Genomic DNA, 18,917 nt, shown 5'->3' on the forward strand with positions numbered 1-18,917 from the left:
TATCTTACCATTGATGATCCGACCCATACCTAGGGTAGTCTTTTATTGAGATAGGACTGGGGGAGGGGAAGAAATTATAAGAAGCATTGGTCTTTAGGATTTCGTTAGTTTATCCTTTAAATTCTTTGTTCGTTATTTCCTCCGGTCCACGTTACATGATTTTTTTGGCTTTTTTATATATATTAAAAAATTGCTTTTTAACATTAATTAATAATGAAATTGACCATATTAACCTACATTTGCTCATTGAAAATATATAACAAATTACTCCTAAGCTCTTTACTTCAAGAGCAACTTTGGAAAGAGAAATTCCTTCTTGATATCTAAAAACATTGAATATTGTGGATCGCAAAAAATAGACTAAAAAGTCACTCAAAGTTTACCGGAGGAAGTAATTGATTACATTAATTAACAGCAATCGACTTAATTAAGATTTGATGGATCAGGCTTGTTTTACTTTTTAGCACATTTCGACGTTGAGGAGGAGATTTATTGAGACTTATTTCTAGGTGAACTAATTAATTCAACTCTAAATCTAATGCAGGAGGGGTTGGGACAAGGATAGTTTTAATGCTATATATGAAGCCATGAACGGTTATACTCTTAGCATTAACTGTGAAGCCACTTTTGCATTTTAAAAGCGTCTGTCGATCCTGGCATGCCTTAATCCTCTCCCTTCCCTTCATCAACATGCATCACGATCGAGCCAAGCGCAACAACTTGATATGTTTCTACAAACAACATGTATATAACAGCGTCTCAGTGTGTGAAGATGAAACTATTACCGATTTACTTTTACCTCCTCCTACTCTTCCTAAAAGATGTAGACAGATTGTTGTGGCAGCCGCTTGTCGAGGCATGGTATGTTTTTCATCTGCATCGTGCTCTAACTCAGCAGTGGTGTGGAACATTGCTACAAGAGAGTACAGGATTTTCAATGGTATCGGACGAGGAGATATAGATGGACGCTCTTATTACAGTATAGCTACAGGTTTCACCTTTCTTCCTATCATCAACGATTACAAGTTGGTTAGGGTCATAATCTATGCTAATCAAACTGCATATATTAAAATCACTAGGTGGAATGGTGATAATAGTAGTATCCCCGCAAAGGAAATGTTGACGGATTTTCCGTATAGTATAGTCCAACATGGGCATTGTTTGAATGCAAATGACGCTATTCATTGGTTAGGACATGATAAAGTTGGAGCGGTTTTGAGTATTGTAATTGTGTTTGATATGGTTGAGGAAAAATTTAGACAGATAGCAACACCATTTAATCAAGAAAAACCAATTAGACATTACCATCGAAAGCTTGCACTACTCAAGGAAAGTACATTAGCCATTTTTGGTTCTTCAGTTTCTTCTACAGGTTATCTGTCATTTCACATTTGGGCTCTCAAAAACTATCGAGGTGTTTCAGAATCTTGGGCTAAGCAATTCACATTTGAAGCCACCTCTCTACTATGTTATGACCTGCAGCCATGGGGTTTTTGGCTGAATGGTGAAGTGGTCTTCTATAGAATGGAAGAAACACCAGGAAAAATGGGATTGTACGATATTCACACCAATCAAATTAAAGATTTTTCTGTTGATGTTGATTTTGATTACTTATTGTACTACTCGTCAATCATCCATTACAAGGAGAGCCTTGTTCCACTTCCCCAGATGAAGAAGAATAAGATGACAAACAATGTCTGTTGTAATCATTGCCCTTTTCAAATTGATCAGTTCAACATCAACTAATCAACATGCTTTAACTACTTTTTTACTAAAAGTAATTTCTTTGTCAAAATTGTTTTTTCGTGTTTGACCAAGTTTTCGTTTCAAGAGAAGTAGTTTTTGAGAACCAAATAACTTTTTTCTAAAAGTATTTTTTAGAATACTTTTAAAAGTTTGGTGAAAAATTAATTGTTAATCAAAAATAATTTTTAAATTAATTAGTCAAATATTAATTGTTTCTTAGCAAAAGTACTCTTTTAAAGATTACTTTTAAAAAAAATAAAAAATAAATTGACTTTAATAACTTGACCAAAACATACGATTAATCTCGATTTATAATTACTACTACTTTATTTCATTGTTACACCTATGGATTTGGTTTCTCTGACATCTTTTCAAGCGCTTTGTTAGTGGCAAGGACACAAGGCCATGTTGTTCCAAGCGCTTCTCGAAAAGTCATCTACGAAGTCATTCGTTTAGTACCCGCGCGATGCACGGTCAATATTAAAAGGAACTAATTGTAGTATATTGGTATTTATATCTTATTTATAATATCACATCAAAATTAATGTTTTAGTATTTAAATTATGTTTTTTGTTGAGGACATTTATTTTGAAATACCCAACTAATATAATTCTCCAGGAAGAGTCATTTAATAGGAAAGCCAACCTGAAATATAAATTTACCTTAGCTTATATTCGCTTCTCACTACCTAAAAATATGCTACAAACTGTAAAAGCTTTATCGGTGATTTCTGACGAACATGAAGTTAAAATATTTCCCTCTATCTGAAAAGCTATCTTGTATATCCTTCTTTTCCCTTGAACACATGAATTAGCACTTAGATTGCAACTCCACAAGGGACAACCTATCCTTTCGTTATTGGATATGTAAGTTAGCTATGTCTATTAAAGCTTAGATATATGAAAAGAGTTAATGGCTGGTACACCACAATTTTCTTTTAATATGAGAAGTTTAAATCTTTCAGTGAAATTCTCAAACTCGAAAGGTACCATGTGCCCATCCCCTTATCTTTAGGAATTCATGTTTTTCACATCGGTTCAAATCCCTAAATGTAACAAAGACATGGAGAAAGAAAAAAAAGGTGTCTATGAGAAAACATGAAATTTGCAATGTACTAAACAATTTTTTAAAATGAATTTTCACTGTTACTTTGGCTTAGTTGAGACAGTAGAGAATTATATCCAGAAAATTATATTATTATTTTTCAATATGCAGTTCCCCTTCTTTTTTCGTCTCTAGAGAAGATCGAGACTAGCAACAAAATTATACATATGTAAGATAGTTCCATGCTCTCTTTATGAAAGTGATTATCTTTAAGGTCTCAACGGATTCAGGGATTCTTCTTTACCAAGATAAACAGAAACATATTCAACATGTGTTCTTTTATTTTTTCAATTCTTTCTCTTTCATATTTTCCAAATTGATGAAAACAGTAGAAAGACGGTAAAGTATACATAAAGATATATCTTCTAGTTTACCATCCAAAATATAGAAAGATAGGAAGGCTAAAAGATATTTAGAAAATTCAAATATTGAAGTAAGGAAGATCGTATATAACAACAGAAACTTGCATGAAAATGAAATGCGCGTCCTTGTTTCTTATGTCAGTATCTAATTTTCTGCAATTATCAAAAGGGTAAAAAGATTAAGACCCGCAATCAATTAATAGAAAAGGAAAGCAGTAAGCTCTTTGATAAATATTTCAATCAAATAATGTGTGAAGTATACTGCTTGTTTGTTGACTTTATTTTTCCATTAAAGACTGAGATTAGTATCTACAGTATCATACATGAAAGCATGCAAATGTATGACTATGACATAACCTATAGTACTACATGGTTTCACTCTAAGTCCTCCTTTTTTGTCCCTTCCTTTTTCTCCAAATTTGTAAGAACCATAGAAAAAAAATCATATTTTACTCATTGCTGAACTTTGTCCATAAACAATCAACTAGGAAAAAAATCATAAATAAAGTTTTGAACAAAATAAATAAAATCAGTTCACAAAGCACTAAAAACTCCTCTATTAACATAAAAAATTCCTTCTATAAATTTGTTTCTTAAAAACTGCAACACTTCTGTAGCTTTTGAACACAATATACATTAACTTTTTAAAATTTCACGGATAGTTCCACTGATGATTATTGTCGGAAAATAGTAAGCAGAACTAACAGGGGAAGGAGTAGAATTTGATTTCGCATTCCAGGAGCAGATAATGTCAATTCTTGTACAGTGCAAATGTATTACAAAACCTTATTAATCAGACACAACTACTTAAAAATCATCTCCCAACAATGAGTTTACAAATATCGAAGTATCTCGTATAAATCTTAGCTTCACCAACACATTCATTCAACATTTGATTAGTTCAAATAACTAACATGTTGCATAAAAATAATAATTGAAAGAGTCAACTAAGTACTAATTTTAAGAATCAGTTTTTTAAATATGAATGTAGATCAATATTTATGTAAGAATTACTGCACAATTGTTAATCCAACTTTCAGAAATATTACAGTTAAATATGTGTACTATACATAATCGTTTATGTAAAATTTGAATGATTGGAGCAATTTCGTAGACCCTAGAGGCTATAGGGAACATACGAAATTTCATATCAGTCTTAGCAAGTACTTCAGCAATGCTGGAAAAAAAAATATTGATTTTTCTGTATTTTTTTCTTCATCCTAGTAACATACTCCTTAGAAAGGCAGATTCATTATTAGGATATATCACATTGCTGATAAATTTCATATACATACAAATTGGTACAAAACTATGAATCCTATTTTCAGAAACATAAAGAGAAATATTGGTAGCACATATAATCGTTTTATTAGTAATTTGAAGATTGTGAAAAAATTATCCATTAAAGCAGCATAGAAGAGCACTACACATAATTGTTTCATAAGTACAACTTTATGTTTTTGAGGATTCTGGAAAAGTTATCCATTAAAGCAGCAGAGAAAGGATTCACATAAAAACTATGTGAAAGTAGAATATGTTACCTATGTATCATGTAAAATCTAACTCTATGGAATATGGTATTAATTTCAGGCTTGAAACGATCCGAATTTTTTACATTCGAATGACTCCAACTCAGATTTAGTTGCATCTATGCTTGAAATTTGTCTGATTATAGTCATATTTGTAAAGTTATTGTAGTGCTGAATGGAGAAAATAGGGATTGAAAAAGGAATTTTACATATGAAACTGCATAAATCGTGGGTTGTTTGAGTTAGTTTAAAATTATTGTTGAACCCACGTTTGGGAAGATGGTGAATCGTGCGTTTCATCCTCACGAGTTTTCTATGTAAAAGAAAACGGCCAATTCCAGGAAGTGTTTATATTTTCTTAATTGCCAAGTCTAATAAGTAAATAAAATAACGGCCAAACATGGGAAGTATCCATTTTTGTGAATGTGTAAGTTGAATATTTTCTAGTTTCAAAAGAGAAATATTCATTTTTTTCTTAATTTTCAAGTCTTATAAATAAATAAAATAACTGCCCAATAAGACAAGCAGTATTCTTATTTTTTTTGAATTCGTATGGTTGAATCTTTTTTTTGCCTATTTTTAATTTCAAATAATTTTAAACTCCAACTTTATTGGAGATGTATCCAAAAAAATAACACTTGTTTATTTATGATTATGCCACTTGGCATCATTACATGCTTTTGCTTCTCCTTTTATATATAAATAAACTCCTCCTTTTTTTTTTTCTTTTTCATCATTTATCCGCGCTTCTTTTTCCTTTTTTCTTCCGTAAAAATTGGATTTGCTTTTTCTTTTTTCCTTCTTTTGTTCTTTATTTATTTGAGATCAAATCCCGCTCAATCGAGCATGATATGGATCTTCTGTAATACTTATGCCAAATATATAAGCAGTTACTCCTTTCGTTTCAGTTTATGTAAAACTATTTCTTTTTGGTCCATTTCAAAAAGAATGAACCCTTTTTAAATTTGAAAATAATTTAGCTTAAACATACAATTCTAACCTTAATGAGAAGCTTTTATAACCACACAAATACTCTGAGCCCCTTTTTGACTTGTTTAAAACCACAAATTCCAAAAATATTTATTTTTTCTTAAACTCCGTGTCCAGTCAAACATGTTCACATCAAATGGAACAGAAGGAATACATCTTATTAAATAAGCAGCTATCTAAAATATGATCTTTAATTAATTCACACACCTAAATAAAGGTTAGAAACACTCTTATAGGCAGTACCGCAGTTTCTGATTCTAAATTATCCATTGTTATTTTGTTCCCAAGGACTAGCAAAATCAGAATTTTCACGTACAAAGTACATTACAGTTTAGTTGGCGCTCTTCAAGAAAAAAAAAAGTTTAGCTGGCGCTCTTCGAGAAAAAAAAGGTTCTAGGTATGAACACAAATCTATTTATATATAACAGGCAAAAGCATGTAATGATGTCAAGTGGCATAATCATAAATAAACAAGTGTTATTTTTTGGACACATCTCCAATAAAGTTGGAGTTTAAAATTATTTGAAACTAAAAATAGGCAAAAAAAAAGATTCAAACATACGAATTCAAAAAAAATAGGGATACTGCCTGCCGTATTGGGCAGTTATTTTATTTATTTATAAGACTTGGAAATTAATAAAAAATGAATATTTCTCTTTTGAAACTAGAAAATATTCAACCTACACATTCACAAAAATGGATACTTCCCACGTTTGGCCGTTATTTTATTTACTTATTAGACTTGGCAATTAAGAAAATATAAACACTTCCTGGAATTGGCCGTTTTCTTTTACATAGAAAACTCGTGAGGATGAAACGCACGATTCACCATCTTCCCAAACGTGGGTTCAACAATAATTTTAAACTAACTCAAACAACCCACGATTTATGCAGTTTCATATGTAAAATTACTTTTTCAATCCCTATTTTCTCCACTCAGCACTACAACAACTTTACAAATATAACTATAATCAGACAAATTTCAAGCATAGATGCAATTAAATCTGAGTTGGAGTCATTCGAATGTAAAAAATTCGGATCGTTTCAAGCCTGAAATTAATACCTTATTCCATAGAGTTAGATTTTACATGATACGTAGGTAACATATTCTACTTTTACATAGTTTTTATGTGAATCCTTTCTCTGCTGCTTTAATGGATAACTTTTCCAGAATCCTCAAAAACATAAAGTTGTACTTATGAAACAATTATGTGTAGTGTTCTTCTATGCTGCTTTAATGGATAATTTTTTCACAATCTTCAAATTACTAATAAAACGATTATGTGTGCTACCAATATTTCTCTTTATATTTCTGAAAATAGGATTCATAGTTTTGTACCAATTTGTATGTATATGGAATTTATCAGCAATGTGATATATCCTAATAATGAATCTGCCTTTCTAAGGAGTATGTTACTAGGATGAAGAAAAAAATACAGAAAAATCAATATATTTTTTCCAGCATTGCTGAAGTACTTGCTAAGACTGATATGAAATTTCGTATGTTCCCTATAGCCTCTAGGGTCTACGAAATTGCTTCAATCATTCAAATTTTACATAAACGATTATGTATAGTACACATATTTAACTGTAATGTTTTTGAAAGTTGGATTAACAATTGTACATTAATTCTTACATAAATATTGATCTACATTCATATTTAAAAAACTGATTCTTAAAATTAGTACTTAGTTGACTCTTTCAGTTAATTTTTTTATGCAACATGTTAGTTATTTGAACTAATCGAATGTTGAATGAGTGTGTTGGTGAAGCTAAGATTTATACGAGATACTTCGATATTTGTAAACTTATTGTTGGGAGATGATTTTTAAGTAGTTGTGTCTGATTAATAAGGTTCTGTAATACATTTGCACTGTACAAGAATTGACATTATCTGCTCCTGGAATGCGAAATTAAATTCTACTCCTTCCCCTGTTAGTTCTGCTTACTATTTTCCGACAATAATCATCAGGGGAACTATCCATGAAACCTCAAAAAGTTAATGTATATTGTGTTCAAAAGCTACATAAGTGTTGCAGTTTTTAAGAAGCAAATTTATAGGAGGAATTTTTTATGTTAACAGAGGAGTTTTTAGTGCTTTGTGAACTGGTTTTATTTATTGTGTTCAAAACTTCATTTATGATTTTTTCCCAGTTAATCGTTTATGGACAAAGTTCAGCAATGAGTAAAATATGATTTTTTTCTATGGTTCTTACAAATTTTGAGAAAAAGGAAGGGACAAAAAAGGAGGACTTAGAGTGAAACCATGTAGTACTATAGGTTATGTCATAGTCATACATTTGCGTGCTTTCATGTATGATACTGTAGATACTAATCCCAGTCTTTAATGGAAAAATAAAGTCAACAAACAAGCAGTATACTTCACACCTCATTTGATTGAAATGTTTATCAAATAGCTTACTGCTTTCCTTTTCTATTAATTGATTGCGGGTCTTAATCTTTTTAGCCTTTTGATAATTGCAGAAAACTAGATACTGACATAAGAAACAAGGACACACATTTCATTTTCAGGCAAGTTTCTGTTGTTATATACGATCTTCCTTACTTCAATATTTGAATTTTCTAAATATCTTTTAGCCTTCCTAGCTTTCTGTATTTTGGATGTAAACTAGAAGATATATCTTTATGTATACTTACCGTCTTTCTACTGTTTTCATCAATTTGAAAAGGATGAAAGAGAAAGAATTGAAAAAAATAAGAGAACACATGTTGAATATGTTTCTATTTATCTTGGTAAAGAAGAATTTCTGAATCCGTTGAGACCTTAAAGATAATCACTTTCATAAGGAGAGCTTGGAACTATCTTACATATATATAATTTTGTTGCCAGCCTCGATCTTCTCTAGAGACGAAAAAAGAAGAGGAACTGCATATTGAAAAATAATAATATAATTTTCTGGATATAATTCTCTACTGTCTCAACTAAGCCAAAGTAACAGTGAAAATTTATTTTATAAAATTATTCAGTACATTGCAAATTTCATATTTTCTCACAGACACCTTTTTTTTCTTTCTCTATGTCTTTGTTACATTTGGAGATTTGAACCGATGTGAAAAACATGAATTCCTAAAGATAAGGGGATTGATACATGGTACCTTTCGAATTTGAGAATTTCACGGAAAGATTTGAACTTCTCATATTAAAAGAAAATTGTGGTGTACCAGTCCTTAACTCTTTTTATATATCTAAGCTTTAATAGACATAGCTAACTTACATATCCAATAACGAAAGGATAGGTTGTCCTTTATGAAGTTGCTACCTAAGTGCTAATTCATGTGTTCAAGGGAAAAGAAGGATATGCAAGATAGCTTTTCAGATAGAGGAAAATATCTTAACTTCATATTCGTCAAAAATCACCGATAAAGCTTTTACAGTTTGTAGCATATTTTTAGTTAGTTAGAAGCGAATATAAGCTAAGGTAAATTTATATTTCAGGCTGACTTTCCTATGAAATGACTCTTTCTGGAGAATTATATATGATATTAGTTGGGTATTTCAAATAAATGTCCTCAACAAAAAAGATAATTTAAATACTAAAACATTAATTTTAATGTGATATTATAAATAAGATATAAATACTAATATACTACCATTTTAATATCCGCATATGGCATGGTACTAATACTAGTAACAAGAATACCAAAAGTTGCTCAAATAGTCATATGAATGAGCTGCCACATAGCAGAGAGATAGAGATGCTATCATCAACCATTTCTTCCCTAAATTTGCCACCAAGAACCCAACTTTCCTCCTCAAACCCTCCATTTTTCCCTCAAAGATACAATCTTGCACCTTTCCACAATATGACATCTTCTCCATTTTCTGGAGGGTTAATTAACTTGAGGGTAAATTCACCAACTGCAATTGGCAGTAAAAGAGATTCTGTAAATAGTGGGTTTTATACATTGATGGAGTACATGGGCAAAGACGGAGCGGCTGATGACTTGGTATTGTTGTTTGGTCACTTAGAATATGCCTCCAAGAAAATTGCAGCACTTGTTGCTTCCCCTTTCAATTCCAGCCTCAGCAAGAATATTGTTGGCACTGAGACTTCTTCTTCTGATAGAGATAAGCCTAAGCCTCTTGATTTAGTCTCGGTAGGCCTATGCTCTGTGAGCATTTCTTCATTTCCGTTATTTTATTATCAGCATATTTTGTTTTCATGATCAATGGGATTTTTTTTTGTGTGTCATGTTAATGCAATGGTCTAGTTTTAGACTACCTGATTTTGCCTTAAAGATAAAAGATAAACTATTTGGTATTGGAATGAAACGGACTCCATAGAGTGGATATGGAATGGATAGAGTATTTACATATAGCTTGACTCCGACTAGTTTGGGATTGAGGCATAGTTTGTTATGGATCCAATATCCACAACCAAATACAGAAATAACAGATTGATATATTGATACTGATAACAAAGGAATTACACTGTAAAGTAACAATAACTAAGGATAGTAACAGAAAGAAGGGGGATGGGAAGACAGAGCCACAGATAGAAGTGTCGAGGGAGAGAGAGACCAGAGAGGGGAAGTTTCTACCAAATTCAGCCTGCCCGCATAATGCCCGTATACTCTGCTATTTAACTAATTCCCTCAACCAGGGTCCCAAATGTAGACTAATAGTCTTTGGAGAGGCCTTGTTGTTCTCTTGCTTTCCCAGACCGGCCCAATACTTACATTCTCATCTGGACCAACATCTATCTCAAGCCCAGCTTCATTTTCTATCATAACATTACCCCCGTCCTCAATAAGAACCTTGTCCTCAAGGTCCGAGTCAAGAACAATGTCAGTAATGTGCTTACTAACAATTGTCTCAATAACAAAGTTCTCTCTCTGGCCAAAAAGATATGTCACACACTATAGTTGTTGCATCAACAAGCATGTAAACATTAATGAGGCATTGTCCTTCATTAAAGCACCCAAAGAAAAACAAAAAAATTCCCAACACAATGGCAGCAGATGCAACTGTCTTAACTTCAATCCATGTTACCTCAAGCCTTCCATACAGTATGTTCTCAAGTATGGTAGTAGAAGCTAATGCAAGTTCTAGGATCACAAGACCAATTTGATACCAAAACCATCTCAGTTGTAATGTCCTTATGTCCAGCAAAACTTTAGCATGTGGTCTTGGATCATAGGGGCAAAGGTCGAAGATAGAGTCCGTTATATAGGTACCAAATGGTATGTCTTTGTGTTCCTCACAACCGCTGCAATCAAAGATATCTGTGAATGAGCTTGAATGGAGTATTGCACATGCTATCAACAACTTGCAACCTTGTTTTGTTTGGCTTCCAATGGACATCGTTAGCATTAGTAAATTGAGCACACTTATAACCTGCTTGGGATGCATAGGACGTTTCATGTTGAGTAACACATGATTTATCAGATTGTTGGCATAAGTGTGGATGTTGTCTATAGTAGCATCAAGACCATTAGATTCTCCCTTTGATGGCCTACCTGATGTAGTCACCATAACAATAATTTTTAGTGTCATTGGGAGCAGCCATTGCACAATAAACAGTGACCTCAAGTGCATCACTATTCATAAGCATCCCGAAATCAAGTATTTTCTTTGCTTCATCTCCCGCATCGGCTGGCTGAAAAACCAAAAGTGTAGTCCCCTGCAATTCACCATATTGTTCCTGAAGAATCATCGCAGCACCGAGAAGCATAGCAACATGGGTGTCGTTTCCACAAGCATGCCTAAATGAGAATTCTAGAGACTCTCCTAGTAGCTGGTATGATGTACAAAAAAGACTCTGAAAAGTATCACTGCTTTCAACACCCGATTGAACTCGACCTACACAGTCACGATCAAACAACCGTGCAACTAAACACCTGCTTCGTTGCACAGTTCCCTCAAACAGTTTTTGGGCATCTGATGCAATTAAAGGACTAATATGATGATATGTGCAACTTGAATCATTCGTAACTCCATGTCCAGTGTCGACCCAATTGCAAGAATTCCTCAAGGTTGAAGTTATGAACTTATCAGGCTCTAAGTCGCCCGAAGCAGCACAAAATACACAATACTTTATGGCACTAAGGGATGTGGTAAGGAAATTAGAACCAGGATCAAATGGAAACACTAAGCTGAATTGAGCAAGTGGTAATTGACGTAAAGCGAAGATATGTTTAGCGTGATCATGTTCCCTTAAGTAATCAAATATACCTCTGTTGAGAGGTTGGGCGTGACCGCAAGCAGAAGGCACAATTGGCAGCACTAGTGGATTATCAAATATGACGTGGTTATTGTAATCACACCTGACTACGGAAACTGTTTGAAACATTTCTTCAAACACCTGGGTTTCAGGCTTGGCTGAATGATTCTTCACTGAATCATCTTTTATGTCAATCTTCCTATCATGTATTTCAGCCAACACCTTGCAGGCATAGCCTTTTGAACTTTCCTCCTCGTCAATTTCAGTTTCCACCATCTCAATAAGTACGTCAGATTTATCCGCGATGCTGGAGCGTCCATTATCCAAATCAGAACCAATCTCTGCTGCTGATATCTCCTTCTGTTCACACTTATTTGCCAAAGACACAACCACATTCCGATGTGCAGAAGCTTCGGGGATCATCGTGGAAGAGGCAGACAACTTGTTCTCGAGAATTCTTAGCATACGATTGTTATTGTCCATTATCGCCATCATCAGTCCCTGGATGGCATCGAGGTGATAATTGATAATAGTAGAAGAGTAGAGAGCCATGGAGTCCAAATCAATGAAAGCACCAATGTTATGGATCCAATATCCACAACCAAATACAGAAATAACAGATTGATATATTGATACTGATAACAAAGGAATTACACTGTAAAGTAACAATAACTAAGGATAGTAACAGAAAGAAGGGGGATGGGAAGACAGAGCCACAGAGAGAAGTGTCGAGGGAGAGAGAGACCAGAGAGGGGAAGTTTCTACCAAATTCAGCCTGCCCGCATAATGCCCGTATACTCTGCTATTTAACTAATTCCCTCAACCAGGGTCCCAAATGTAGACTAATAGTCTTTGGAGAGGCCTTGTTGTTCTCTTACTTTCCCAGACCGGCCCAATACTTGCATTCTCATCTGGCCCAACATCTATCTCAAGCCCAGCTTCATTTTCTATCATAACATAGTTGATTGATTAATGTTATTTTATTTATTTGCAATAGGTTGTATCATGTATGCAATTCACATTTTCCCTTTTCCTTTTTTGAGTTTATTCTCTGTTTGTGCAATCTTCTTTTAATGAATTAGGAAGTAGACATTCTAATGCAATAAGAGCTGTAGAATTTCTTGTTTTAGCTGTCAATGCCACATGTTTTTTCCTTCCTAACCTTTTTCAATCTTTGCTCAACTATCTCAATTCACAATTTCGTTTGACACCTCTGATCGGTGTGCTCCTCTGGTGTTTCATATATTATGCAACCAGGAAACGTCTCATGTTCTAAAGTCTTTTTTTGTGTGTTTGTTCAGAACGAGATTATATTGTCGTCTCTTAGAAATTCAGGAAAAGTTGCTGTAATGGCCTCAGAAGAAGATGAGGGTCCTGTGTGGATAACTGATGATGGACCCTTTGTGGTTGTCATGGATCCTTTAGATGGTTCCCGAAATATTGATGCCTCAATACCCACAGGGACGATATTTGGGATTTACAGACGTCTTATGGAAATTGATCATCTTCCAGTAGAGGAAAAGGCTTTGCTAAACTGCCTTCAGAGTGGAGCAAAGCTTGTTGCTGCAGCTTATGTTCTCTATTCGTCAGCCACAATACTCTGCACCAGTTTTGGTTCTGGAACGCATGCATTCACATTGGAGCATACAACCGGAGATTTCCTCTTGACACATCCTAACATCAGCATTCCACCTCGAGGTATTGTTATTTCTTTTTTTTCCTTCCTCCATATCCATTGTATATTACATATTCTGAACTGATAATTATGTTGTTACCATTTTATGGCAGGGCAAATTTATTCAGTTAATGATGCTCGGTATTTTGACTGGCCTGAAGGTTTAAGACAGTATATTGACACCATAAGACAAGGGAAGGGAAAACATCCTAAGAAGTACTCAGCCAGATATATATGTTCTCTAGTGGCAGATTTTCATCGGACTCTTTTATATGGGGGAGTGGCAATGAATCCAAGGGACCACCTTCGTCTTGTTTATGAAGCAAATCCCCTGAGTTTCTTAGCGGAAAAGGCTGGGGGTAGAGGTTCAGATGGTAAAAACAGAATTTTATCTATTCAGCCTGTCAAGCTACACCAAAGACTTCCTCTATTTTTGGGTAGTCCAGATGATATAGAAGAATTACAGAGTTATGGGGATGTTCAGCAGAAAGTAAACCCTGGTTACGACGTTTAATACCTTGGTCATCTTTCAAGCATTTCGGACTTTGTTCTTGTTCAGCTCATCTCTCTTTCACGTGTAAATTTTTGCCTGGGGCAGTTCTTGGCTCGCAGATATGCTCTTCACTGGAATAAACATGTGATTTCTTTACTTAGTCTTGAAGATTTTCACATGATGAACTTCATGTATCTTTAAAGCACCTTAAACTTTTAAAGAAATTTACTGTAAATTTTGTTTGGATTAATGTTCGTGGACTGCATTTGGAAGTGTATCATATGCTAAACAAGGGACTTTGAGTTTAGTGTCACGGCTAACAGTTACTCGTCAGGTAGATATTAGTGCATTCTCCAGATCCTTTCTCCATTGCCATGATTAAGAACTTCTTTCTTGTTAATCCTTTTAGCTTCTTGCTTTCTTTGTCTTTTCTGCATCTCAATGGGAAAACATGGGATTATGAAACGTGACTCTGGTTGACCAACTTCTCTCAATCTGTTTCCGTAACAGATCATGATCTAAGTTGGACGCAATGTTGGTGGTGATTGTTTTGCTTTTAAAGCTAGCATTGCTCTCTATCTTTCTTCCACTCTTTGTTTCATATGAGAAGCTTCTTAGCAATCATCTGGAGGCAGTCCTACCTTTGTTTTATTTATCTCCTTTGTTCTACCAAATTATTTATCATTTGGCATGTCTCTGTTCATACTAGCTTATATAGAACTTCCTTTAACAACATGATGCTGTTGTGAATTCTGGTTTTTCAGTTATTCGGAATGTATAAAGTTTGGTTGTACTCCCTACCCTGCTATGTTACTTGTAATGCTTATCCATTAGTTCTATTGAACTCATTACGTCATCAGATTGTCGCACGATGTGCTATGCTTGAAATTTTTTCTCCTATTTTGTAGTGGGAATTAAGGGTTTCATGAATGGTTTTTGTATTTGTCATCTGCTGTTGCTGAAATTTTCACGTTAAATTAACCTTCAATCTTTTGTCATTCTCCTCTTATGTTGTTATGACCAATTTTATTCACAATGGCTACCTTCTGATCACTGAAGCAACCATCTACACTTTAGAAACCAGGTAACCTATTGTTTTAAGACAATAATTTAGCATTTCATCCTTGGCCAATATCCAGTTACGCTCTATGATGGAACTTTAATGAGCTGAGTAAGTGTCATCCATAGGCTGGAGAACAAGAATATCAGGCCGGTCAGCGGGTTTGAGACTAATAGTACAGTATCCAAAGTGATAGTGACACCGTGCGTATTTGAGGCAGGGTCAAAAGACGAAGAAACTGTTGAAATACATCTGCAACAGTGCCCCTTTGTGTATCTTTTGGTCCTTATGGCAAGGAAGGAATAGAGCTGCTTTTAAAACAAGTCTTGAGCAGTGTATGCTTTAAAAAGTAGGATCCTGCAAATGTCATGTTCTTGGTGTAATATGCAGTTCCTTTTGGATGTAAATTTTGTTGGACTTTTTGGACTCCTGCGCATTTGAGGGGACGTAAGTCTTTTTGCTGTACATATTGGCACCTTCTTGGTGCAATTAATGCAAAGTCAAATTACTTTTCCATATTAAATAATGACAACCCCCATGGACAATAGGTTTTTTGATTCGTTTATTCTGGCTTCCCCCAAGTATTCATGGAAGCGTAGCTCTATAAGCTCAAGTCCTAAAGCCAACTCATGGATCCTGCAAATACCAAACAGAGAATATTTGTCCACTCAGCATTTGGAAGTGTTAGAACTGCTTGAATTGGTTTCTTGGTGAGTCCTAGGAGAAGGTACATCTCAATTCTCAACTGGCTTCTGAGGGAGTTCCTAGAAAGGAGTCAGGTTAGCTTCAAAACCTCTTAAGGTTCTCATCGATATGAATTTGCAACCCTTATATTGTCATACGCATGCCCAGACAGGTCAGACCTTTCTGGTGGTCATGCCAGTCATTATGGGACTAGAAGCTGGTTGTTATTTTTCATTTTAGTAAATGCTCAAAGTGTGTAAATGAATAGTGTATCTACGTGCAGGACTCACAAATTCAGAAATGAAGGTAATTCTGTCACACTTTGCTTCTTAGTTTTTGAGTACTCAAGAAATGGTAACTGGTGTTGACAGTTACCATGTATTAATCATCAGATGAAGGGTTTGGCATCCAAAGTACTGTTTTCATTTTTAAAGGTAAGCTCGGCTACTAATAATCACCTTTGAAGGGGAACCTTGGAGCAACGGTAAAGTTGTCTCCGTGTGACCTTACAAGTCACGGGTTCGAGCCGTGGAAGCAGCCACTAGTGAGAACTCGAGGAATGGTAACTGGTGTTGAATGTTACGTTGTATTAATCAAAAGTATTGTTAATTTTTAAAGGAAAAACTAAGCTGCTAATAATAGTATCACCCATCAGAATCTAAGTACCTCTGATGTAGAATGATGTTCTGCACATAAGAGCGAAGAATGTATTTTTTCGCCAGTAATTCTAATGTTTTCAGTAGAGTTATATCAGCCTATGAACTTGTTATTCAGGAAAATTACAAATGAGGTAAAGCCACATTATGTGCACATGAACTAAACAGGACTAAGCATCAACTATTTTCATCCGCAGGTTTGGTAGTCACAATGTTATGTGCCTCACTCTGTTTGATACTGCTGAACATGCACAATATTATCTTGGATCTTTTGCTTAAATAAAAAATTCAATATTACTTTTCATTACCCTTCTGAAACTCTAGCCTTTTGATGTGTTGGATGAACTGGTCTATGTAACTATCATGGACCCTGTGGTTACTAAAAATCTTCTGAACTTGAGCTGTTCTTAACCTCAGTTTTTCTCCCTCTTCAGTATTCATCACCAATCTTATTGAGTTGGCTACAATGTCCTTGCAGAAGGAACCATCTTCATTCCTTGGAACTTCGTGGCCTATCTCCTTTTCCACTAACAGCTTTGCGTTGAGTCCTTGATCAGCAACCATGGGAATGAGAACCAGACGGTGCCCAAAGCTAAGGGCTTCAATAATGGTACCCCAACCAGAATGGAAAAGGCATCCTCCAATGGAAGGATGAGCTAGTATATCCTGTTGAGGTGCCCAACCAAGACTAACGATCCCTTGGTTTGATACTCGAGAGAGAAAACCTGTAGGTAATACTTCTTGATACTCCACGCCTTCTGGTTTTCTCAGAATCCATAGAAAGGGTTGCTCTGAAAGCTCGAGAGCACAAGCCAACTCATGGATTTGCTTGATAGGCATCTTATACTCACTTCCGAAGCCAACAAATACCACAGACTTGGACTTTTGTTTATTCAGCCATCTGAAAATATAAGACCATCCTGAATCTGTTTGTGGCTGAGTCCCAGTTTCGGGTGCTGGTGGAAGTATGCCAATAGGTAAAACTGGCCTCTGATAGAGTTCCTCAATTAGATTTATATATTTCTCTTCGAACTCATTGCAACTTCTCACTACAACAAATTTACATCCCTCCACAATTTTGGCTATACGTTGGCCACTGGGTACACCAGATGCATCAGGACAGTGAGTGTTACGCATCATTGTTGGTGCATAATCAGGCCTGTGGGCTACCAGAGAGTGGAAGTTGAACCAAGGCGGAGGATGTACAAAATGTTCAGGACGGGTACGTAGGGTGCCATTTTTAAGTTCAACAGGTGGTCCCAGGTAAGCTAATGTTGAGGCAGTGTACACACTAAAGAAGGCAGTGGACACACCATATTTAGCTGCAATTTCTGGAATCCAGAATGGAGCAAAGTCGATCAATATCAAGTCCGGCAAATTCTCAAGCAGCAACTCTTCAAATGGTAGGGCTAATTTGTCATATGCCTTTTTCAGGTACTGTATTTCCTCTGGTTGAAGATCAACGGTGGCTTCACAATTCACTGGCAGGCCATCTACCGATGGCAATGGGATCTCCAGCATCTTTATTTTATCTCCTAAACTTGAATGAACCGGGGGCAATCTCTGCAGGTTTTTCGGGGTGGAAACATAGGAAACGCGTGTCCCTTTTGCTGCCAATTTCTTTGATAGTTCAAGGAACGGTAGCATGTGGCCAAAGGCTAACCATGGGAACACCATCACATGGTAGTTCTTGGTGGCCATAGATATACTTTTCAAAACCAAACTAGCTGTTAAATGTGGAAAGCTACCAATGTGATATTATTCTTCGGGACCTGAATCGGATAGTGTCGTTCGGTAGACCTTTAAATACAAAGGAAGTAGACGAATAACATACTTCACATGACATGCATGATAATCTCTTTGCTCTGGACTACTAAGTTATAAAGAGTGCAGTTTATATACAGAATTTTAAGTTTTTGAATTCACAATCTTTAAGTGTTCCGCTATTTCAGCAGGTTAGTTTCTGGAAGTTGATGTGATTAGCAGTTCTTTACGCATATTTTATCTTTGCTTCAGATTGCTTATTTTTGTTTCTCATCAGATCAGAAGCTTCCAAGTACTAGTTCACGACGGAATAAATATAGATGGAATAAGTAATTTCTTTTTTCCTGCTTCTCCTTCTTGTTGCATCGTTACAAACAGCCCACAGGATCTTTACATACAACCTCTGCTGGCTCAGCCAGGAAGGTTTATGGGTTCATCTTATCACTGAACCCTAGCTTGTTGTAGTCTAGTTACTGAGTTCACAATTAAATATTTTTATACGTTTATTGGATTTTCTAACAAAAATGCCAGGTTTAAGCAAGTCATTGGGTTCGTCCGAACACGTCTCCTACACTAGCTACTACCTCTGCCCTTGTCTGCACTTCATGTATTGCGCCATTTTTGGGGGCAACAATGACTATATTTAGATGAACTATTTCAAGGCGTTTT

At 35.2% G+C, this 18,917-nt stretch overlaps 3 protein-coding genes across 3 annotated transcripts; 2 read left to right on the forward strand and 1 right to left on the reverse strand.

Annotated features, from left to right (window-relative positions):
* Window positions 1-690: 690 nt before the first annotated feature.
* Window positions 691-1,746, forward strand: LOC142162394 (uncharacterized). Its single transcript, XM_075218743.1, has one exon. It carries the CDS (start codon window positions 691-693, stop codon window positions 1,744-1,746), a length of 1,056 nt encoding a protein of 351 aa, XP_075074844.1.
* A 7,624-nt stretch (window positions 1,747-9,370) lies between these two features.
* LOC107760211 (uncharacterized) lies at window positions 9,371-14,389 on the forward strand. The gene is made up of 3 exons (XM_016578230.2): window positions 9,371-9,850; window positions 13,218-13,614; window positions 13,705-14,389. Exons 1-3 carry the CDS (start codon window positions 9,416-9,418, stop codon window positions 14,103-14,105), a joined length of 1,233 nt encoding a protein of 410 aa, XP_016433716.1. The 5' UTR covers window positions 9,371-9,415; the 3' UTR covers window positions 14,106-14,389.
* Window positions 14,390-16,645: 2,256 nt separating this feature from the next.
* LOC107760202 (putative UDP-rhamnose:rhamnosyltransferase 1) lies at window positions 16,646-18,471 on the reverse strand. The gene has a single exon (XM_016578217.2). The coding sequence runs from the start codon at window positions 18,183-18,185 to the stop codon at window positions 16,779-16,781; it is 1,407 nt and encodes a 468-aa protein (XP_016433703.1). The 5' UTR covers window positions 18,186-18,471; the 3' UTR covers window positions 16,646-16,778.
* Between the last annotated feature and the right edge of the window lie 446 nt (window positions 18,472-18,917).

Source organism: Nicotiana tabacum, chromosome 7 (genome assembly GCF_000715075.1).
Source record: "Nicotiana tabacum cultivar K326 chromosome 7, ASM71507v2, whole genome shotgun sequence".
Classification (NCBI taxonomy): domain Eukaryota; kingdom Viridiplantae; phylum Streptophyta; class Magnoliopsida; order Solanales; family Solanaceae; genus Nicotiana; species Nicotiana tabacum.